Source organism: Pyrus communis, chromosome 15 (assembly GCF_041283825.1).
Source record: "Pyrus communis isolate YQ-2024b chromosome 15, ASM4128382v1, whole genome shotgun sequence".
NCBI lineage: Eukaryota > Viridiplantae > Streptophyta > Magnoliopsida > Rosales > Rosaceae > Pyrus > Pyrus communis.
This window is the reverse complement of record NC_142579.1, coordinates 35,211,709-35,235,103: the sequence shown is the minus strand read 5'-3', so window position 1 is coordinate 35,235,103 and position 23,395 is coordinate 35,211,709. Positions and strand designations below refer to the sequence as shown.

At 37.1% G+C, this 23,395-nt stretch overlaps 3 protein-coding genes and 1 long non-coding RNA gene across 4 annotated transcripts; 2 read left to right on the top strand and 2 right to left on the bottom strand.

Moving 5' to 3' along the window:
• The first annotated feature begins 7,050 nt into the window (after window positions 1–7,050).
• Window positions 7,051–10,267, top strand: LOC137743803 (uncharacterized). Its single transcript, XM_068483744.2, has 4 exons — window positions 7,051–7,599; window positions 7,806–7,961; window positions 8,496–8,939; window positions 9,211–10,267. The coding sequence occupies exons 1-4, from the start codon at window positions 7,270–7,272 to the stop codon at window positions 10,162–10,164; spliced, it is 1,884 nt and encodes a 627-aa protein (XP_068339845.2). The 5' UTR covers window positions 7,051–7,269; the 3' UTR covers window positions 10,165–10,267.
• An 803-nt stretch (window positions 10,268–11,070) lies between these two features.
• On the bottom strand, window positions 11,071–13,307 carry LOC137729852 (uncharacterized). Its single transcript, XM_068468901.2, has 4 exons — window positions 12,896–13,307; window positions 12,657–12,771; window positions 12,352–12,466; window positions 11,071–12,189 (listed from the first exon to the last, which is right to left on the bottom strand). The coding sequence occupies exons 1-4, from the start codon at window positions 12,994–12,996 to the stop codon at window positions 11,291–11,293; spliced, it is 1,230 nt and encodes a 409-aa protein (XP_068325002.2). The 5' UTR covers window positions 12,997–13,307; the 3' UTR covers window positions 11,071–11,290.
• A 3,193-nt stretch (window positions 13,308–16,500) lies between these two features.
• LOC148690920 (uncharacterized) lies at window positions 16,501–17,086 on the bottom strand. The gene is made up of 2 exons (XR_015957234.1): window positions 16,933–17,086; window positions 16,501–16,762 (listed from the first exon to the last, which is right to left on the bottom strand). It is a non-coding gene; the product is annotated as an uncharacterized LOC148690920 (long non-coding RNA).
• A 4,582-nt stretch (window positions 17,087–21,668) lies between these two features.
• Window positions 21,669–23,172, top strand: LOC137716732 (Core-2/I-branching beta-1,6-N-acetylglucosaminyltransferase family protein). Its single transcript, XM_068456114.2, has one exon. It carries the CDS (start codon window positions 21,910–21,912, stop codon window positions 23,032–23,034), a length of 1,125 nt encoding a protein of 374 aa, XP_068312215.2. The 5' UTR covers window positions 21,669–21,909; the 3' UTR covers window positions 23,035–23,172.
• The last annotated feature ends 223 nt before the right edge of the window (window positions 23,173–23,395 follow it).

Here is a 23,395-nt window from a genome sequence, read left to right as displayed (position 1 = left end):
CATGAAATTATGAAAATAATGGTGGTCGAATCGGAGGGTTGGGATCTTTTTGGTTTTGCGTATGTGACGTGGAGGATGGTAGATGGGTCCCCAATGGTTCAACGTTTCGGAATTGGATCCGTTTCGGACCTTAATGTTTGAAGCCAAGAGATCAATTCATCTGGATCGCTGATTGATGTATAAAAAAAATAAGTTAATCAAAATCATTAGATTCAATTTATGCGACCCAGATAAATTGATCCTTAAATTCCAGATACTAAGGTCCGAAACGGATCTAATTCCCAACCTTTCAACTTGAATGCAAAAAATGGGACAGCTCATTGGTTTGGTTGACTGAGAGGAGATAGCGGGGGCAGGCAGGATGTTCTTGCAATTTCATGATGGGTCCCAACCAAGCTCTTTTAATAATGCAAGTGGCAGCATTATTTTACTACAAGTGGAACGTCACGACGCAAGGTTCCAGTTTTATTTTCAAAGTTTTGATCATAAACTTAACTCTCAAATGACCAACGTGCTACTATTAGGTACCTAGTAGTAACTAGTAACCAATGGAAAATGTATAATTTCCTTTCTAATTTTTCCTCAACTTGAATCGTGATCTTATCTTTACCCAATTTTATAATACATGGTGCATAGTTTATGTATATTTTTTACACGATATGACAATATGATTAAAATTTAACACGAAATTAATAAATTTGAATTGATCGTTACTTGGACATGAGAATTCAGAGAAGTAATAGGAAGTTAGAAGTTTTCTTTATTCAAAAGAAATTATTGATCAGTTTCTTTCACTCATAGGGGTAAAATTGGAAAAATAGCCAAAACCCGAATATGATTAAGGATAAATGACCTAGACTGGATGGATGGAATGCAATTAGAACTAATCGACAAAGACATGGTGCCTATAATATTGTTACAGGAAAACTTAATTTCAGCAAAGCTGTACAGGCTGGAGCAGTGATGGTGGGAACAGCAAAACCATGTGCTGTGAAACCCTAAAACTTTTTTTGGTCTAAGAAATACCGCCATGCAGATGCAGCTTGCTAGCTCATATATCGAACCGTACTACTGCTAAGCATATATAAGACATGGGGAAACAGGTATAAGAATTAAGCAGTTCGACAGCTTGACAAGATCCTCAAATTCTGATTCACACGCACGCACACGCATACACACATATATAGAGTCATTTGTTCTACAGAAATCAAGAAAATAATTAAAAGGCCTCCAATCCATTAATTCTATCCCTGGTTGATTGTTCTCCTCGCTTTATTCGATGGAAACGTCAAAATAAACATGAACGTGCAAAAGAAGGAAAGAATGTGCATAAATAGTTTCACTAATGTGAAACCGTTTTATTTGTAAGTTGTGAAGGTTGTTTAAATGATCATGAAACTGCTACCCATTTGCTTGTGCATTATACTACTAAGTTTTCTGGATATATCTGGATCTGATGGTCAGTTAATATTTCAAGCTTTTTAGGTTAAATCTTGATTTTTATTTTATTTTATGGTTGGCATTGTTCATCAAATTTCACAGAAAATTTAAGTTCGTCGTACAAAAAGTTGGTTATTAAGAAAAGTTAAACGACAGATGTTAAGGAACGAAATCCATTCCAAGACCTTTCTTGGTAATTAAGAAAAGTTGGGTATTAAGAAAAGAAAAGTTAAACCACAGATATTAAGGAACGAACCCCTATTCCAAGAACTTTCTTGGTAATTAAATCCTTAAGAAGCAAAAACTCATGACTATTCATTCCATCGAGGCATCCTTTGAAAGGGTACTCACATTGGTACTTCATGTTCCTTCTTTTGATATCTCACTATTATACAACTATCACGATGAGAACAATTTACAATCTTTCAACTCAATATTTTACAATCTTTTCTTCTTTCAACACAAAAAGAGTATACAAGGCTAAAAATTGAGCCTCGAGATAGATCGTTGGCCTAATTATTTTATTTCCTCCCAAACTGAACACAAAATAATAATAACAATAATTAAAGATTAACCCACGAGTTTTTCTTTTTTTTTTTTTTGCCTTTTTGTTTCTAAACATTGATGACCAAATATTTGGATAGGATTTTACAACATTTAATGAGAGGGACAATTGATGGAATTATCACATGGACTCGTATCACATACAACTCAGAGTTGTCAGTTGTCACCGATTCCCATTTGCTAAGGTAATCTCAGGCCATCTCCAGTCATGGAAACGTAATCCTTGATTATGTTTAAGATTTCTTAAACTAATATTTTAAGGTTTTTTATATTAGGATCCCATAAAATATTGAATGCACTTCATATTAAAATTTAATATTAAATGACTTATTTACCCTATTATGCAATGATAATTTTGACCTTATCAGGTTAAAAAAAAAAAATTCTAAATACACCACAAATCACTTTTAACATAATATTTAGGGGTGTGCTATCCACACCCCTTTTTACTTCTCACACACCCCTTGTTAATTTATATCTGTTGATCTTCTTCAATTCATCCGATCTGACAGTTGAAAACTAAAAAAGTGTGGGAGAAGTAAAAAAGGATGTGTGGATATCACACCCCTATTATTTATCTTCTTCAACTATCAAAATCCTTTAACCCTCCATTGTTGAACAAAACTCTAACCAATGAAACTACAAACATGTTGATTGAGAAAAATTATTTTTAACGAATGAAACACAAAATCAATGTTCGGAAGCTTTACATGAGGTAAGACTACATATTTTTTTATTGTTTTAGTGATATTGACAACATCGATAATTATTTAATCTTGTTTTTTACTGCGTTATTCAAGCTTCTATGCTCATATTCATTTTTTAGGGATCACAAGGATTACATAAAGAATTAAACACCTAAAATTACCACCAAATATTAAAAACAGACGACATAGGTTTTAATGGTGGAATTGAAAAAAACCCACATATACTTTAAATCCCAGACGACATCTTTTGTCAAAATTCCAGTTGGCATTTTTTGTCCAAATTAAAAGCTTTATAATGTTTGAGAAATGTAGGATGTATCGAAAATATGGGGTGCATATAGAAAATGTAATGTGTATATTGAGAATGTGAAGTGTGAGGGTATTATGGGGAAGTATGTGAGGTGTATTAAGATAATTTTTCATTGAAAAACCAAATGCGAGGTGTATTAAGTATGTGTGGTTTATTCAATAATTTGTGGAATGTTAATATAATAAGCCTATTTTAAAGACTATTTTAGGGTTAATTTTTCTAATTATGCAGATTTATATTTTATCATCCTTCACATTATTACTTTTAGGTCAAATTTAGCATTATTTTTTTAGCCCGATTCCTTTAGCCTTTTGGTTGGAAACTAATTTTATCAATTTAGAGCTAAATATGCCTCATGGTATGTGTGGGCTAACGAGAAAAGATATAATTAAGAATAAGGATATATGAGGTAAAGTAGAAAATTGATTAAGATGGTTTGGACACGTAAACCGAAAACCTACAAGTGCTCCGGTTAGAAAATGAGACTATGGAATTGAGGCTTAGGGCAAAAGGGATAGAATAAGGCCTAGGAAGACTTTGAAAGAGACTAAAAGAAAATATATAGAGTACTACTTGGATTTCACGGAAGACTATGCGCAAAACCAAATACAGTTGTGTTCTAAGATTTATATAATCGACTTTATTTAGTGATATAAGGCTTGATTATTATTGTCATTATTGTTAAATTTAAATATGACCTCGCGTTACATTCATTGAAACGAAAATAATCTCGATTCATTCAAAAATTTAAATTATTTAAATTCATGTCTCAGCATTTTCCAGATCTTAATAGAGACTACAAACATGCTAAATCATATATCATATATATTATAATGAATTAATCAATAAATGATATCAACCAATAGTACTTGAACACAACTACCAACCACAAATCTTGGTGCAGCAACTATGGCTTTCGCATATCTTTATTTTCTCGAGCTTGAAGATCTCAACATCTGAATAGTATATTTTGGAGTGATCGAATTCTTATAGAAGCTTAATGAGTCATGAATTATACTTCATTGCCTTTTAATAATAGGATACACAGTCATCGTGCAAGAACTCTAGAAAGCATGTGTCATATGAAAAGGAGAAAAAAACATTATATATCAACGAAACACATTATTTTATTTATGGTATAACATATGATTTAATTATTAATATTGTCCTTAAAAAAATACTTATCGTCTATTCATATTGTAACATATTAATGAATTAAACACCAAGTGCGCATTAGTCCTAGTCGTGTAAAAATATAATTATAAAACTCATAATTAAGGGAAGAAAGTCAAGCAAATTGTTATTAATTTATAGGTAAGAAAAAGTTTAAGGAGAAAATACAGATGATTTTTTAAAATGATATTGATAATATATGAACCTAGGTCGTGGTGTTAGGCACGAAAAGGGGTTTTCACTTCCAGATGCGAAGAAATATGTACCTTATTCAACCACTGTCTTAAAGTTAAAGATGTGAGCAGTTTATGAAAAACATGCATCAACTTGCAAATTTTGAAAAACATGCATGGCTACTTTCAAATTCGTTGCAAATAAAATATGAATTAGATACCATTAATAATATGAAAGCCTTTTTAATTTCAACTAAGCAGAAAAACAAGTAGTGGAACCTTCACTTGCCTTGGTTCATGTTGCTTACCCACTTAGTCGATAAATTTTATATACACTCAGTTGCATATATATATTTTAATGTGTACAACACTCATCTCATATGCAATCAATTAAGCGGTTACATCTAAAGCTTTCTCCTCTCTAGTGGCCATATTTTGCTACTCTTCTCATTTGTAGAATATGGGTGAACTAATAGAAAGGTTTCATAGTTGGTCCATCGACCCACTTGTTGATCAACATTAAAATTATCTTATGCTTAACTACGTGTACAGTTCAATAAATATGTAATTTTATGTAATAGACATCGTTGCAATTAGTAGTTAAACCGTTTAATATAAGCGGGACTGAATTTCGTGTGGTTTATAATGTGAGACTTTATATGACTCAAGAATTGCCCCAAGTGAAGTTTGAATCCATCTTATAATATTTTCAAGGGTAGTGATGTCTTGCACACCCATTTTTACTTCTTAAACCCTCTTTTTCTGACTGTCGGATTGAATGAATTAAAGAAGACTAATGGTAAAAAATTAACAAAAATATATGTAAAGTAAAAATAAATAAATGTGTGAATGGAACTTTCTTATTTCCAAATGCAGATTACCAATGTCCTTCATAAAGATATGGGCTTGGGGAAGCAAGGCAAAGCAACCGAAATGAAACTGTAGATTTTCTCTGCTGCACATATGGGTTGTGCGGATCATGTGCGCATGACCCGGTCGCAATTAAATCCAAGCCCTCCATTTCTATAACACAAAAGATATGGGAGGGCTATATTTCCCATCAAGCCAATCCTAAGCCTACCTTCTATTTAGGTAAGGCCTTATGACGGCCCAACATTAGTTCTAGGATTTTTCTTTCATCTTCTTTGTATTGAACATTTTGCTTGGTTTTTCTTAAAATGAAGGACAGGATAATTGAACTTGAAACATTGAACATAAAAGTACAAAAAATTGATACAATCAGTTGCATATGTAAATCGTGATACAACAATAAAAATCAGATAGATTATGACTATAACACAACACATGTATAAATTTAGGTATGATATTGTATATGATGCGATCGTCTCTCTCTCTCTCTCTCTCTCTACTTCCACCCCAAAAAGCCCTAAAACCATGTCTGTCATATTCAAGTAGGCCAAATTAAGAAGTTAACCTCACATAGGTGGCATGTAGCCATCTAATATTAACTAAACTAAAGGACCGAAAGCTACTCGTGCACTAATATTAAGTACTTAACAGGATTATATAGCAGCTTAACTTTTATCTCTTGGAGGCTTCCCAATGTTTTAGGACAGCTAACCTCTAATTAACCAAATTCCCCGAACAAGACAAACTCTCGTGCAAAATGATGTATACTACAACAACAAAATTGGAGGCTGGAGCTTACCTTTCTCTAATTTCTTTATGTTTTTCTGGTTCTATGCTTAGATTATCATACACTCAGTACATGACATTTGGTTTTAAAAACTTAAATAATTTGAAATAGATGACAAGAAAGGAAAGAATAGGTCCAAGAAATGATCTAGTATTTGCAGAGGTTACGCTAGTTGGTCACGAAAATGGTCAAGGTTTCAAATGAATACAAAGAATAATCTACATGAATCAAAGATCTTGATGTAATTACAAAAGTTACGCTAGTTAGTCACGACAGTGGTCTAGTTTCTTACAATCAAGTTCGTATCTTCTTCTCCGTGTATAGCATTATACATCGTTTTATCAAAAGAAAAGAAAATAGTCTTGTTTTTTTTGAAGTAATATTATAGACTAGATTTCTATACCATAGTACATAAATTATATTTTTTGTGCTGGACGAAGTATAACTTGAAACTTATCTTAATCTTTCCTACGCAATGTAATTGCGAATTCTAGACTCCAACTGTCCGATTATGGCCTCGTAATTTTTACAAGTTTGCACGTAATTTTCCCCTCAGCATTTTCTACAGCATCGTATGTCCAAGTGCACGTGGCAATATATGAAGAAATTAACAACGTTTCTTCTCAGAAGATCATCCACTACGCAATGTGATTGGCCCCCATTCACACACGCCTTATTCATTCGTCCAAATCCATCCATATAACTTAATCCCAACAACAAATCCCACGTGCGGTATTACCTGTCCTCCGTTGACGTGTCACCACCCGAACACCCTCGATGACGCCAAAACCCCTCCCCATTCCCGAAGCTCCGATCCCCTGCCTCCAACCCCACACCTGTCACAACTTGCCAGATAATCCAAGTGGTATATTCACGTGATACTCACGTGGATATCCGAAAACGTGTGAAGTGGGCCAATTGGGTCGCTCACACGGAGTCGTTTAAAACGCGGGGTTGGGAGTCGTTTGGGGATCTCTTGAGAGACTCGGCCATGCATAAAGCTTATTGAAAACCACAGCTGTCGTTGTGACCCTATAAAGAAAGACTCCCATTTCTTTAATTTCCTTTACAACTCAATTCATAAATATTCGTACCTTTTCATCACATGAATTCATTGAAGAAGCTGAATCCGTCGCCGGTCGCCTTGTAACTTGTTGGCTTTGTAATACATACGACTATAGTTCATCAGGTTTTGAATTCGACTGACGTCTGGTTGAATCAGCGTATCATAATTACCGGCACAAGATGAAGTGGTCGCCGTGGCCGTCAGGCGGAACTAAGAGGTTTCAAGTGAAGGTGAGCCAGCTGAAGCTGCAAGGGTTTAATTTTGAGAAGGAGAAGGATAGTGTTGGTGTGATTGAGGTGAAATGGAAAGGGTCTAAGCCTGGAGGGCCTGGAGTTTTGGTTCCATTCTATGGAAGAAGATCGTCGAGGCAGCCGAAAAACTACACCAGCCAGAGATTTTTGAGTCGTCAAGTCATTGAATGGGATGATGAATTTCAGAGCCTCTGTAATTTTGGGTCGAAGCAAGGTGGGAACTTTAGTCCCTGGGATTTGACTTTTACCCTGTTACACGTAAGTTTCTAATCTTTGATCTTTTAGCATTAATGGGTTTGTGTTTGTTTTTTTTTTTTTTTTTTTTTTTTATATAAGCGATGTTCTACTTTAAACTATTCGAATTCGGGTGTACAGGTTGAGCGCATCCGCTCAATCGGATTTGGTTCTGCTTCTGGTTGTTGAATATTTGACATTGATTATTCTTCTGCGTTTGTGATTTTCAGGGAGAGAGTGCGGAGCAAAAGAGTAATATGGCGGTTTTTGGGACGGTTTCGTTGAACATAGCAGAATTGGCATCGACAATGGAGTCTCAGATTCAGAGGAAGCTCTCTGTTACTTTGAAAATGGAGGGGACGACTCCCAGCGAAGCTACCCTTTCGGTAAATTAACTTCATTTTTTTTATTTTTCTCAAATTTTTTTATTTACTCAAGTTAATTAATTGCAAATTTACAGACAAGATTAATGGTGTTTTCAGTTATTTAGTCATGTCTAATTTTACCCAAACATACAAAGTTGCATTTCTTAAGCGTAAATGAATGGGATCAGCCGCTTTTATTGGAACATGAAAGCTATATGCTTAATTAGCTGTTTTAAATCCAATTTAAGGCAATGCCAGTTTATTACATCATCTGTTCTTAATTGGGTAATATTAATAACCAGAATTATTTTTACCTTCATTTTTTTCTTCATCTTTTCGTTTCACTATTGGTAACACCACATAACACCATAACACATAGGGAATGCACATATTCCCTTACTTGCGAAAAACGTATATTGATTGAAGGTTTCGATTATAAATTATACTGCCAAAATACGTATTCGGAAGAATGCAAATATTATCCTTAAATTAATAAGCGCCTCATTTTATTTCTTTGTAAGCTTATGGACTTTCAATGTTTGATGGTGCCCGCAGGTTTGTCTAAGCTTTGCTGAGGTGAGAAACTTGCATGACTCGGCAGCACTCGGTCAAGACTCGACCGAGTCAGACAAGGGCAAGTTGGTTCGAAGAGTAAGCTACTTCAGGAGCTTTAGGAAGTCAAGCAATGAGAGGAAGAGTCGTGAGGACCGAGGCATGAGTGACCGGGACGAGTCATTCTTGTCCGACTCAGAAGGGTCACCGGGGAATGGACTCGTTAACGGTGGTGTCAATGCAGATTTGAGTTCAAAGGCAGAGTCAGGATCGTTCCCGAGTCATGAAACTCGGTTTGACTCGGGGCAGAAGAGTTGGCTCTCGAGGAAGAGGAAGTGGTTGAATGGAAGACCACCTAGGAGAAAAGTGGAGCCCTTTGTTGAGAAGACTAGTAGGGACAATGCAGTGCAAATTTCCGTTGACAACAATCTCAGTGATTCTATAAAGGTATTAAGTCCATTTCGAATTGTTTTTGTAGGAAGCGTTTTTGCTCATAAACACTTTTGTTAGAAGTGTTTTTATTAGAAGAACGTCAAGTTCTTTTGCTCAAAAGACCAGTGCAGTTCTCAAAAAATCACATCTAAGACTCATAAGCACTTTTAGATTTTTTTGGCCTAACATCCTGAAAAGCACTTACGGTTTTCAGAATACACTTCCAGCCTTTTCAATGATTCTTACTAATAAGATAGAAGGCTCATTTGGGTTTACTTTTCTGCAGATATCAAATTGTACTGCTGAACGTTCTTCACAATCAGATCATGAGCATGGAAAATGCACCACAAATTGCTGGGAAGAAAGGGAAGTAGAAAGCAGAGATGGGCAAGCAAAGCTCAAAACCAATGCGTTTTTTGCGTCCTTTGATCAACGGAGCGAAAAGGCCGCCGGAGAGAGTGCCTGCACAGCCCTTGTTGCGGTCATCGCACACTGGCTGCATTCGCACCAACACTCAATGCCTACAAGATCCAAATTCGACAGCCTCATCACACAAGGTTCCTCAGAGTGGCAAAAACTCTGCAGCAACGAGACCTACATAAACCTATTTCCCAACAAACACTTCGACCTTGAAACGGTTTTGGAAGCTGATCTTAGACCTCTTGGTGTCTCGCCTGAGAAATCCTTTATCGGATTCTTCAGCCCGGAGAAGTTCGAGAGCTTGAAGGGACTCATGTCATTCGACGACATATGGAATGAGATAGATAAAAACAGAGAGCTTTACGAACCGAGGATATACATAGTAAGTTGGAACGACCACTTTTTCGTGCTGAAGGTTGAAGCCGATGCATACTATATCATTGACTCTTTGGGTGAGAGGCTCTTTGAGGGGTGTAACCAGGCATACATACTAAAATTCGACAATTCGAGCATCATGCATGGGAAAACAGAGAAAGCAGAGGATGATTCAGAGGAAAGATTAGAAGTAATATGCAGTGGAAAAGAATGTTGTAGACAGTTCATTAAAAGATTTCTTGCTGCCATACCACTGAAGGAGCTTGAGGAGGAAGAGGAAAAGAGTGCAGTTCCTATTTTACCTCTTCACCGGCATTTGCAGATCGAGTTCCACTACACCTCCTGCCCCTCCTCCTCCTCCTCCTCCTCCTCCTCCTCCTTCTCCTCTTCTTTGTCGACCTCTGCTACTTCTTCCACTTACTCTCTCTCATCAGGTGAAGACTAGAAATCAAGTAGCAGAATTGTATAGAAGGGTTTGATTATTAGCATTTAATGATACTATTGAGACTAGGTAGAAATTTCAATGAGACTCCCACTTCGTGGCATAATCTTGAGAAGAACTTACATACAACAAGAAAGTCAAGATGACGGTATTATAAACTAATTCATTTAAACACATGATAAGACGTGATAAACTTAAGATGCTGTCACCCTAGCGTCCTTAGAGAATATGCCAATATACTGAAACAAAGAAAGAATTGCATATGTTTTGACCCCACCAAATGACTGAAGGGAGGGGACACAAAAGATTAGCCACCACTTGTACAAAGCGGCAGTTGCAAACAAAGAATAATTACTTGAGATAATACAAGTATTAAAGAGACAAATTTCTTGTCCCCCACTCACTCACACAAACAAGATCCCCATCCCTTCTTTCTTACTCAAAATCAGAAGGTGGGTCCATACCCTTATCTGTGATGACTAATGATTCAAAGATTAAAAGTTTAGGTTTGAGGGTGAGTGTCCTCCCTTTCACATAGATCCCATACCTGATCTCCAAACACAACCCGAACGGGAAAAACGTCCTTGCACCGGTGCATTAAACGGGTCTCACATTTGCTACATCATGTAAGCGGCACATAACAAAGAAGAAAGACTCATTTGGATTGACGAGCTTTTTCAGCCCCAAAACTAAGAACCAATGGAACGTCCGTCTAAGCTACCAAATGTGAGACAACTGTTTCATGCAACGAGTGCATATCCAGAACATTCCAATGGATCTCTAACTCACAACATCAGAATAGGGTTTAGGGGAAGGGTAACCCCAAACCCAAAGTTTTGTGATGTTTTAACACCGTACGGTACGTAAAGTTCTATGTTCTCAAAAGCAACACGTATGGCATACCACTAATTGTACATTGCAGATCAGAAGTCCATTCACTCATCTAGTCTCTGCTTTAATTCACAATTTACATTTTGTCTCTTAAAACGCTACATCAGCAGCTCAGTTCATTACCAATCTAGGAGCTAGGAAGTACATCGAGATTGCATAAAAAAGCTTTTGGCAAAACATATTCGCTAAGCCAATGTCAAGATAATGAAAAACTAACTTTACTAAAGCAACAGTTAGTCTACAAACCTCCATTCCTCATGCTTCCATTAAAGTGGCTGAAAGGAAGCTCCGGCTGCCTACAAAATTTTGAATCCTCTGTTGGGTGATTAAAAGCTGCCTTCCGCTTTCTCATTGCTGCTTGGACATATAAATCTTCGCCCTCAAAACTCAACCTACCCCATGAGTCTGTTGGTCCATACTCACTACCCTTAGGAGTGAGATAAAACTGTTTATCAAATTGCGGTGACTGATCACGACACTTCAACCGTTCCTCAACGCCAACATCTTTGCACTCCTGGGGCTGACTGTTCTCACCGCTTGGGAGTTGATTAGAGTGCGGGCCTAACCGCAGAGACAAATCACAGCCAATCAAACATGGGTTCTCATGGTAGTCCCTTCTTTCTGTTTGTGTGTTATTATTTGATTTATCTCCATTACAGGGCAGGTTTGGGATAACTCCTATCTTGGCAGGTTCTAAGGGGTCGGAAACTGGTTTGGGAAGGACAGCAAAACCTGGTTTCGGTTCTTTGAACTGAGGAAGATTTCCATAGTACAGAGGGTATTTAGGAAAATTAGATGTTGCCAGATTTTCCCTAGAGAAACATTGGTCATAACCCAAAGGAGGAACATTTTCGGATGCAACCATGAACTTCATAGTATTGCAATCGTTATATTGGGCAACAGGGCATCTAGGTTCAAAAACAAGAGGGGTTGAATTAGTGGTTTTGGGGTTAACAAAATTTGAACAATGTGGCCTATACTGCAAATTGGACGTGTAATCTTTTTTATTAGCATCCTCTACCACACTAGGAGAAATGCTAGGGACATGCGAAGTCACGGGCATCAGATAACACCTTGGGTTAGTATTCCGTTGACTCCTCGTAGCTCTTCTCGGTATGCACCCCAAAATGAGAGCAGCTGGGTTGTTTTACAAAAAAAATTGAGAGGTCAACACAGATGTTTATACTTTATACACAATGGGAACTAACAGTTTATTAAGTGGAGAACTACATATGCACATTCCGAAACAAATACTAAACAATAGCAAGAAATTATGCAATCCAAATTTGTTGTAGATACCTTCAATACAAGGCTGAAGAAACTCTCCAGTTTCAGTAGTCTCATCACGCCGAATTATCGTGTTAATGGCATCATTTGTTCTGTCCCAAAGGGTTTTAAGGTCCATGTATTCTGCCTATAAAACAATATAAATTGCAAAGCACAACACTTTAAAAGAACCAAATAAGTAAAAATCCAGTATTATACAACGCAGCTCAGTTTCTCCCACTCAGAGAATGCAGAAAGTAGAAATAAAGAAAAAATCTAACTTTTAATCTCAACCTAATTAGTATTTAGATTAAAAAGTAAAAAGTGAAAAAGATTACCTCAGAATTGGCTTTGGAGTACATAATTTCTTCAGCTTTGAGAACAACAATTGGGAGCTTCTCTTGCCATTCTTTGTTCTTCTTAGTAGTTGAGCTATGGATCCCGTTCACAACCCTAATTAAGCAAAAGCACTTATAAGTGATTACTGAATAAGTTAAACATTTCAAAACCCCATAGAAAAGAAAATAATAAAAAAACCAAAAAATTAGACATGCAAAAATTGAGAGTTGGGGGGAACCTGAAGATTTCTTTGATGAGAGAACCTCTCATGGGTTGGTGCCTCTCACGGTGCCAAGCTCTTCTCACACATTCATATGGTCTTGGCCCTGATCTTGGCATCCTCTCTAACCAATTCTAGAGAGCGAAAGAGAGAGTTGGGTTTAGACTTCAGAGAGAGAAGTAAAAGTCAAGCAGCTTCTGTGGGAAGTTGGGAACTTGAGGCAGCTTCTGGTTGTGACTTTTCTTGCTAGACTCTGAGACTCTCCCTCAAAGACTTCTCCTTTTCAAGGACACTGACTGACCCAAAATGCAGTTCCACTAAGACTACTGAGGAGAGAGAAAGAAGAGAGCGAGAGAGAGAGAGAGAGTTTTGTTTGTATTGCTTTCTTTATTATTTTTGGTTGGGGTTTTTCTGTAGACTCAATAATTTCAAAGGGAGAGTAGGGTTGGGGTTTGAAATTGAATTGAGGGAGGTGGGGGGTTTGGGTGTGTCCCCCACTCATCCACATGCCTGCTTCCCCTCACCCCAGGTGTCCCCCTCTCTCTCTCTCCCCCCCCCCCCCCCCCTTTCTCTCTCTCTCCCTTTCTCATGTCCCTGTCTGTGTTTAGGTGTATCCATTCATGAGTTGAGAGTTTCTGATAAGTATTTGTCAGTGTCGGTCGTCGCCTTTAATTAAGCAACCCCAAACCTCACACAGTTGCTAACAATGGCCGTCCATCCTTTCCAATCCAATTCCGAAAAACCTACTCTACTCTCTCTAGTCGCTAACAACTCATCATGAATTTAAATCTTGTTACTTTACCCAATAAAAATGAATTGAAACAAAATTAAAAAGTTCAATCCTTCAAAGTGGAATGAGAAAATAGAAAAAACAATCAACTTATATTGTGACGTGATTATGTCCTCGATACTATGTGAAAAAAAATTAAAACATGTTATAACGTGTTTGTCAATAGCGATTAGACTAATTAGTAAGAGTGATACATGTGTGTTACATCCATTTCTTCTATTTGGTATATTAGACAAAATAAATAACAACATATGATGTGTTATGAGACACGACCACCTAAGTGAAGATGGAAAATAAATTTCGACGCATTAGTATACCGCTTCATGTCTATCACTGCACGTAACAAGTCTAACGACTTGAGCATTATAGGGTTCTTATTATTATTATTATTATTATTTTCTTTCTTCAATTGTAATTTGTAATTGCACTTTGCTTCCAACAATCACCTCCTAAAGCAAAGGACCGAACATCAAATGTCCATTTACCACAATGATAGAAATGAATTGTACCCTTACATGACTGTGTGAGTTCAAACATGTCGGTAACTAATCAAGTATCTAATCAAACAAAATAACAAAAAAAAAAAAGAAAAAAAAAAAGCAAAGGACCGAACAAATTAGACGACCAACGAGCCCAAAAACAAAATGGCCCGCAACAGAACAACGGCAAAGCTGCCCAGGGAAAAACAACGGGAGACCCAATCCCACACAACATGGGCCAGTGAAACGTTTATATATTATTGAGGGGAATTTTTTTTCAATATAAACGATATTATTATTTTAATCAGGATCAAGTTTTATGACGTAATAAGTTTAAAAAAAAATTGGCTTAACTGCTGGGACAATCACGGCAGCGCACTTAGTTTTATACAATTTTTTTTTTTTTTTTGCAAATGAGGTTGATGTTTTAGGTTTTTAAGAATGGGCTCAATTGTTTAATGGTCTTTCGCTTCACTAGTAAGTAAAAATCTTAGCTTTGATTTCCGTCAAAAGAAAATTTGAATTACATTATTGTTAGTCTATGAGGTTTAGCCCATTCTCCACTCCGTTTGTGTAAACAGTTACGGTTGTTAAAAAAAAGTGTTATTACAACCGATTGTTATATAAAAAAACGTGAATATAAGTCGTTTGATGCATCCAAACACCTACTAAAGAACCTAACTCTTCACCAAAGCCTCCTCAATATGGCCACTCGGGAGGGCCAACGTAGAAGGAAAAGAAAAATAACTCAAAAAATAGTTGTAAATTTGTAATACAATCTTGCATGGCTTAGAAGAATACTGGATTAAGTAAATATTTCGTAGCTCAGTTGGTTAAAAGATTCGTCTTTATATTTGAGATTTTGTATTCAAATCTTTGTAGTTTAAATATATTTAGTATAAAATATTTATTTATAGAAAACAAGACTAAATTAATATGCATAATAATTACTTACAGACAAAAGTATTTATACTAATTATAACCAAGTTTTTATAGGAGTTTATTGGTTCAATGTATAGAAACATAAAATAAAGGTAATTATCATCTCTAATATTACATGTAGGAATTTAAAGTACTTTATCTATAATATGTAAAAAAAAAAAAAAAATGTGTAACAGAAAAGATCCTTATAATTTATTGCAACTAAAAGCTAAATAAAAAAAATAAAAAAACTATCCAAGAACTTCAGGTTGCCTCATATATTCATCCTCAGTCTGTTTTATTTTATTTTATTTTATTTTTTTGAAATTTCAACACGTAAATGTAATGACATTACCCAATTCTATAATTTTAGAAATTAAGAAAACATCATATTAACCCACAATAAATTCATAAACTGTAAGTTTCATCAGAAGTCTGGTACCAAGAAACTGAGTGCAATACAATCGAACGTAATACTCAAATAAACAAAAGAGAGACCAACGTCCCTCCACCAACTACTCATTACAAAATATGCAGAAAAAAATAGTCGCTGATCAAAAGTCCAAGCAACAAATGAGAATATTTTCAAGCGATGCAACCACGTAAATGAAGAACGAAAAAGACCGTGATCAATTACTCTGCTGCTCCCTTTTTGTGATCCACGTACTTTTGTTTGAATGCTCCACTAATTCATTGCACCAAAACCTATTTAACCAAAAAGAAATGAGGTGAATGTATACATAAGGAATTGATATTAGTAATGCAAACCACTAAATGAAACGCATATATACCCACTGCCGATTAATAGTTCAAGTTTGTAGTCCCTATTTAAGCTTGTCAAAATGAAACACAAAATGAATTATGGTAAGTATACATATATGCACGTCCAAGTTTGTAATCCCTACTTAAGCTTGACACGACCAAAATGATTGAGGTTGAGAATTGGGAATAAAAGAGACGATAAAAACATGAAAATATAGAGCAGGGGATGAAGAGAAAAGGTTTTCCCCGAAAAATCTGACCATACCAATTTGATACGTGGGTAGTGTGCCAAAGAGAAACCAAAAAAATGAAACACAGAGGAATTGAATTAAATTCCGATAAACTCCCAAAACAATTATATGGCATAGATAAACTTAAATGAAATCAATAAAAAGTGGAGAAAGGAAACCGGCTTCACCCACACAATCCAACATATATCCATCCAGTTGGTTGAGAAGCCTTAGCATAAGGAGAAGGAAGACAGAAAATCATATTAGAAACCTTAAATCTATGCAACCATAAGTCGAATCATTGAGTGATCCACAATCAAGATTTTTGCGGCATATAAACGTAAAACATGTATTGAAAAGTTCCATGACACTCCAAAAAGCTATTGTTCCTTTGTTTCTTCTAGATTCCTTTCCCAAGAGCACCAGATTTGCACACACGCCTTAGACCATCCAATAGTATGAATATATTTCCAAACTCTATGAAGAACAAACCGACCTAAAATATAGCAATAAATTGACTAATCCAAATGAAAGAAAAACTCGATAAAGCAAAGTATGACAACCCAAAATAATTAAGAGTCATACCTGATTAGTTGCATTGCACCAACAACAGCAAAGGTACTCTGCTGCTCCCTTTTTGTGATCCATAGAATTTTTCATTTTTCAAAGCTTCGACTTTCTAGTCCCAATCCTTTTCACTAATCTGCAAGGAACAAAGAAAATGATACGAGAGAAAAATCAGAATTGGACTTGGGGATTTTCCGTGGCTATGTAGATGCCCAATCTTTTTTAACATACACAAATTAACGACAAGAAAAAAAAAAAGAAAAAAAAAAAAAAAACCCTTGTTTTTTAAATTGGGAAGTTGGGTACCTGGAGAAGATGGCAATGAAGGCAGCGGTGGTGTAGGTGGAGGAACACGGCCCGGAGATTGGGCTCCTAAAAATGAGCGCCCGGGATCGAAGATGTGAAGAAGGATGGGTTCCAAGACGCGTCCCGGAGTCTGGTTCCGAAAGATGGGCTCTTTTCGGGCACGTTTACTAATCCATAATCATATTGAGAAGAATTGAATTGAGAATGAATTAGATTGAAGAGGAATTGAAATGAGTTGGAATCAGAATCAGATTCCTGTTGAAGTTGTTTACTAAAACTGTCTGAAATCGGAGTAACAATGATGTTGAGTCCATATAAGTTGTTTACTAATTCATTTGAATCGGCATAAAAATCAATATGATTACTAAAATACCCTTGTTCTATTTTGTTTTATTTCATCCGTATATTTATTTTTAATAACATTTTAATTTGTTTTATTTCAAGCCTTTATTCCAAAAAATTAAAATTGTATACAAATTTATTGAATTACCAATATTAAAATATTAAACAATTTAATAATACTCTTATTCATACCCAGTTGAATAGAAGTATAGAACACTTCTCCTCTCTGTGCAAGTCTGCATACCATTCATTTCCTGACCCTCACCTCCACCTTCCCCATGCACCCTACCCCATAGCCACCACCTCTTCCACCTGCGAAGTATTTCATGATTTATGGGGATTGCTTCCACGTATTTGTGGGTTTGGATTTGAATTGTTTATTTTTTTGGGTTTGGGTGGTTGATTTTGAATCCGATTTGCGAGATACATGGCTAGGGTTCTTAAGTTGGTGGGATGGGAAGTGAAGCACGATCACACAGGGAGGTGGCAATTGGAAAGTGAGGCGCAGACGCATGAAAGCAGGGTGCGCAGGGAGTGGTGGGCTGGTGGGTTGAGTGGCAGACTTGAAATTTTAGAAATAATGAGAGGCTCATAACAGGTATAAAAAATACATTCCTGATTCCCTCACTCACCCGGAATCCAAATACCTCACTCATCTAAGGAGTCCAATTCCTCCAATTTGGGGAGTTGGATTCTTGATTTTGTGTGGGTCCCACGATTTTTTTGATTCCCTCAGGTTTGGTAAACGCTTCAATACTCCGTAATCGGAATTCAACTACTTGATACGTAAACACGCCGTTCGATTATTCATCTGTATATAGCGGTGGTATGTGGTAGTTTGAACCTTCAATTGAACTCAGATTGTGGGAATATCATCAAACTCTATGGTTTCGATAGTGGAAAGTTGAAATATAACTGATAATTGAATTGGCAACTGTCTATTCTTTTTCACTTTCCATTCATGTTTCAAATTATGTAGTTAATGTTTTTACCTTTTTATCCCTTATTAAATTTATGTATAATTTATTGCATGAGTTAAGTTTTTTTTGTTTCAAGGGTTTTTGTGACATCCCACATCGCCCAGGGAAGTGATCCTTAAATGTATATTCTCATCCCTACCTAGCACGAGGTCTTTTGGGAGCTCACTGGCTTCGGGTTCCATGGGAACTCCGAAGTTAAGCGAGAAAGGGGCTAGAGCAATCCCATGATGGGTGACCCACTGGGAAGTTGCTCGTGAGTTCCCAAAAACAAAACTGTGAGGGAATGGTAAGCCCAAAGCGGACAATATCGTGTTACAATGGTGGAGCGGGCCCGAGAAGTGATCCGTCCTGGGCCGGGATGTGACAAATTGGTATCAGAGCCTAACCATGGCCGCGTGTGTGCCGACGAGGACGTCGGGCCCCTGAGGGGGATGGATTGTGACATCCCACATCGCCCAGGGAAGTGATCCTTAAATGTATATTCTCATCCCTACCTAGCACGAGGCCTTTTGGGAGCTCATTGGCTTCGGGTTCCATGGGAACTCCGAAGTTAAGCGAGAAGGGGGCTAGAGCAATCCCATGATGGGTGACCCACTGGGAAGTTGCTCGTGAGTTCCCAAAAACAAAACCGTGAGGGAATGGTAAGCCCAAAGCGGACAATATCGTGTTACAGTGGTGGAGCGGGTCCGGGAAGTGATCCGCCCCGGGCAGGGATGTGACAGTTTTTGTGTCCATTTATTTTTGGTGAAGCATTGAGACACCAAAACTCACTTTTGGCATTCTATTAGTAGAGATATTAGCATAACTTGTTGCATGAATAAGAGGATATAGCCATTTTTGTTGTCTCTCCAACCCAATATTTGACACGCGCAGAATTTATAACTAAGTTAATTAATAATATTTTTCTTAAAACCAAAAGTTTTGAGCTCGAATATCATATCATCTCAATATCAAAATCAAATTGTTGACACAAAACGAAGCTTTGGTGTGAAATTCAATTCTTCTTACAATTGCAATCACGAGCAAAGTGAAGATTTCCATCACCTTTTCGGACACCAAAAAAATGAATATTCGTATCCTGCCACTAATTATTCTTTAAAAAAAAAATATATATATATATATATATTTTGGTGTACGCCACATGTTAGGTCACATTCTTTATAAACCCTATGAGCCTAAAAATAATAAATAACGTGACTTGTTAACAATTATTTTTATTAAAAAAAATAAAAATAAAAATATATATATATATAACTTTTGGTGTGCCTCAAATATAAGTTGTTCTTTCAAAGAGCTCCTTATAGGTTCAAGTGTGGCTTCAATGCTTAGAAAAATGTGAATTTTAACGAAAAATATGAACTTTAACAAAAAATTATATTTTTAAGCTAAAATCAACCTTAATACTATTTATTTTACGATTTATTTTATCTTTATCATTAAAATTCAAAATTTTCAAATATTTTTCATTAATTTTTCTTAAAAAATAAGCAAAACTTGGATATTTGCGTGTATTTTTATCTTCCAAGTCCCTACCACCGAACATCATTGTGGGGGCCCAGTGATCATAACCTCTCCCACTTACAAGAGGGGGTCCACATCACTTGCATGCTGGTCACGTGCATATCCGCCATGGTATCCAAGACTATCCCCCACCCCCCCCCCCCCCCCCCCCCCAAAAAATAAAACTGACAACTTCTGTGATCCAAGCCTTTGAACACCCTCCGTCATCGTCCCAATCGAACGGCTCTGATTTTTCAGACAACCTTTTGGCATTAAAAGGACTACTTGTTCGCTTCGTTACGGCATAAATATCTCCTTTCGGAGATAAAAAGATGAAATTCTATATAGTTTTTTTATACATCTAACTTACTTTCTACATCAACATTACTTTTAATTAAATTCTCAAAATCTATTTAAACTCAACTTACTACCTAAACTACCCTCACAAACCAATTCAATATATAAATTTATCTTTACATCCATTTAGAAAATAAAGACCCCAAATCAACGTTCTACAACTCATTCTATACGGTAGATGTCACTCAATCTTTTATGAAAAATAGCATTCATTCAATGTCAGCCATGGCATGCACTTGAAGTGTTCATTTTTTACCTCACCACAACCGAAAGAGACAAAGATTATCTTAAACTCTTTGCCTTCACTCTAAGCATTTCATAAAGTCACGTTCTTGCAATGCTGAGGGGTAATTGCAAGGCCTACACTAATTTGCATAGAAGTAGAGGCACAATTTCTTCCCATTAAATGACAATAAGGGTACTTAATAATTTCGTAATCAAAACAAGATTATGTTTTAATTATCATAATCAAGATAAAAAAATCAACTGTAAATTTGCGGGCATATTTTTTCATGCTATGAACCTACTTGAACCTCACGTTTCTATATTTGAATGAAATCAAAACATTTTTGACATCCAAACAACCGAATTAATTATGAAAACCAATATTGATTGAAACAAGAGAAAGAAGGAGAAGCTTTTGGAGACTACATACATTTGTTTCACCAGATAGAAGCATCTCAACACCTTTAAATTCAAGAACAATAGCTATAGTGCTGCTATGCACTGCCATCAAGACTACAAGCAAAGTATAGCCTCCACCCCTCACAAATGAAAGGAGAAGAAAGCGTGACATTCGCACAAGTTGCTAGACTTTAAATTTTTAAATCCCATATATATGTTTCTGCTAGTAATTATGCTTTAAAAAATGTGCTGATTTTGTTCCTAAATCCTAATAAAATTGAAATCAAAAGAAAAAAAAAACTTGCAAAAATCGATTCATACTTTAGTTGGAGGATTCAAAACTTTTAAATCATCATCCATCGTTCAAAAAGAGCTTGTTTTTCTCTAGGAAAACGTCTTAGGTTTTAGTTAGAATGAATGTAGGATAAAGATTCCATGATGGTAGGGTTTGATTATTAGATGTGGGTTTAATGATAAATTTTAGTTTGTTGTTAGTTTGATTTTGTAGTTAGTGGTAATTATACAATAGGATAAAAAATGACAATTCACATTTAAAGTTTAAGTTGGGTGTAGAACGAAGTTTTATGGGTTCAAATAAAATTTTCCTAAAAAGACTCGTAGAGTAATTCAGTTTTTTTCTTACCGCCACCATGTGATTCGCTCGGTAAAAAACTGGTTTGGAATTCATCCTAAATCACTATGAAAATTTTTTAATATATTAAAATACGACCTGTTCCACTATATGTTTTAATATAAATAATTTTTATTTATGTGTATTATCCATTCTTCATCACCGAAACACAAATACCCCCACCATGCATGCTTTATTATGATTACTATGTCATGCACGCTTTCAAATTAATAAAAAAATATCGAGGATTAAGGATTGTAAGGAATCTATCCAGGTTTAAATGGAGTCTAATCAGGTTTCACACATAAATCACGTCATTTAATATTAAATCCCCTTAATTCCCTCCAAACAAAAAATTAAGAAAATAAATTATTAAGAAAATAAAATAAATTAACGCTTTTGGGTTGTCATCAATCTCATCCCCGCCGTTTCTTCTTCTTCTTCCACCAAATCTCACTCTCCATTTTACTAAAAATCCCACCAGTCACTGTCTCTCTCTCCTCTGTCCTCTCTCCTTCTCTCTCTAAACGAAAACCATTAACCATGCTCTCCCCAACGCCTTTATCTCTCATCTGCGCCGTTCTTCTGTGTCTCCCTCTCACCGTGATCTTCACCATCAACAGCCCAACGGCCACAAAAACCGCCGCCACCATTTCCCCCTCCCAAATCACAAAACCCTCCAAACCCCTAACAGACTTTAACCCAATTTCACCGCCAAAGTCCCTCCCTTTAGATGAAGACTGCCTCTTGCGCCTCGCCGCTCGGGTCAACTCGCGCCCCCCGCGATCCGCCCGCCCCAAAATCGCCTTCCTCTTCCTCACCACCACCCCTCTCCCCTTCTCCCCTCTCTGGGAGCTCTTCTTCAACAAAATCCCCAAAACCCATTTCTCCATTTACGTCCACGCCGACCCGCGATTCCCCTACGACCCGCCGTTCTCCGGCGTGTTCGCGCACCGCGTCATCCCCTCCAAACCTGCCCAGCGGTTCACCTCCACTCTCATTTCGGCCGCGCGCCGCTTGCTCGCCCACGCGCTTCTCGGCGACAAAACGAACGCCATGTTCGCGCTCATTTCTCCCTCGTGCATCCCCCTCCACTCCTTCAACTTCACGTACCGGACGCTCGCCCGATCGAAGAAGAGTTTCATCGAGGTTCTGGATAACGAGATCGGGGCGTACGATAGATGGGCGGCGCGTGGGGCGGACGCGATGTTGCCGCAGGTGAAGCTGGAGGAGTTTCGGATCGGGTCCCAGTTTTGGGTTCTGAAGCGGAAGCACGCGAGGATGGTGGTGGGCGACCACCGGCTTTGGTCCAAGTTCAAGCTACCGTGCGAGCGTTGGTACACGTGTTACCCCGAGGAAAATTACTTTCCTACCCTCCTCAACATGCGAGACCCCGGCGGGCTAGTGCCTGCCACGCTGACGCACGTGGACTGGCGGGGGAGGTTCGACGGCCACCCCCGCACGTACAACGCCTCCGAGGTGGGGCCCGAGTTGATACAATCGCTGAGGAACTACAGGCCGAGGTACGGCGACGAGGAGGAGAGCGGGAACGACACTGTTTTGACGGTGAGGGAACCGCGGGACCCGTTTCTGTTCGCGAGGAAGTTCCCGCCGGATGCGATCGGGTCGTTGATGAGTATGGCCAGTGACGTCATCTTCAAAGATTAGGATGAATGGCGTACATTTGTGATATTTTCCATTTTTTCTTTTTTTGTAATTTACAGATAACTTATTAAGAAAACGAAATCGGGACAAACCCGGTGGGTTGTTTGAGGAGTAATTCTATATAATTTTCCTTTTCAAGTATTTTTATAATTTATTTTGGGTTGTTTTAATTGATTTTTTCAAAGTGAAAAAATGTGATTCGTGAAATCAAAGGGATACCTTCACTTTTTTTTTTTTTTAGCTTTTTAAACTTTGAAGATTCCAAACAAGCGATCTTCAATGAGTTTTGTTTGGCATGGTGGACAAACAATCAAGGTATTTAGCCTTTAAGTCCTAAAATATCTTTTGTCCTTCAGTAAAATTA

Excerpts from the sequence above, each read along its gene's own strand:
- LOC137743803 (XM_068483744.2), top strand. The coding sequence starts at position 7,270 with ATGAAGTGGTCGCCGTGGCCGTCAGGCGGAACTAAGAGGTTTCAAGTG. Across the intron at positions 7,600-7,805 it reads TGACTTTTACCCTGTTACAC|GGAGAGAGTGCGGAGCAAAA; the intron begins GTAAGTTTCTAA and ends TGTGATTTTCAG. Across the intron at positions 8,940-9,210 it reads ATCTCAGTGATTCTATAAAG|ATATCAAATTGTACTGCTGA; the intron begins GTATTAAGTCCA and ends ACTTTTCTGCAG.
- LOC137729852 (XM_068468901.2), bottom strand. The coding sequence starts at position 12,996 with ATGCCAAGATCAGGGCCAAGACCATATGAATGTGTGAGAAGAGCTTGG. Across the intron at positions 12,772-12,895 it reads CTCATCAAAGAAATCTTCAG|GGTTGTGAACGGGATCCATA; the intron begins GTTCCCCCCAAC and ends TTGCTTAATTAG. Across the intron at positions 12,467-12,656 it reads ACTCCAAAGCCAATTCTGAG|GCAGAATACATGGACCTTAA; the intron begins GTAATCTTTTTC and ends ATTGTTTTATAG.
- LOC137716732 (XM_068456114.2), top strand. The coding sequence starts at position 21,910 with ATGCTCTCCCCAACGCCTTTATCTCTCATCTGCGCCGTTCTTCTGTGT.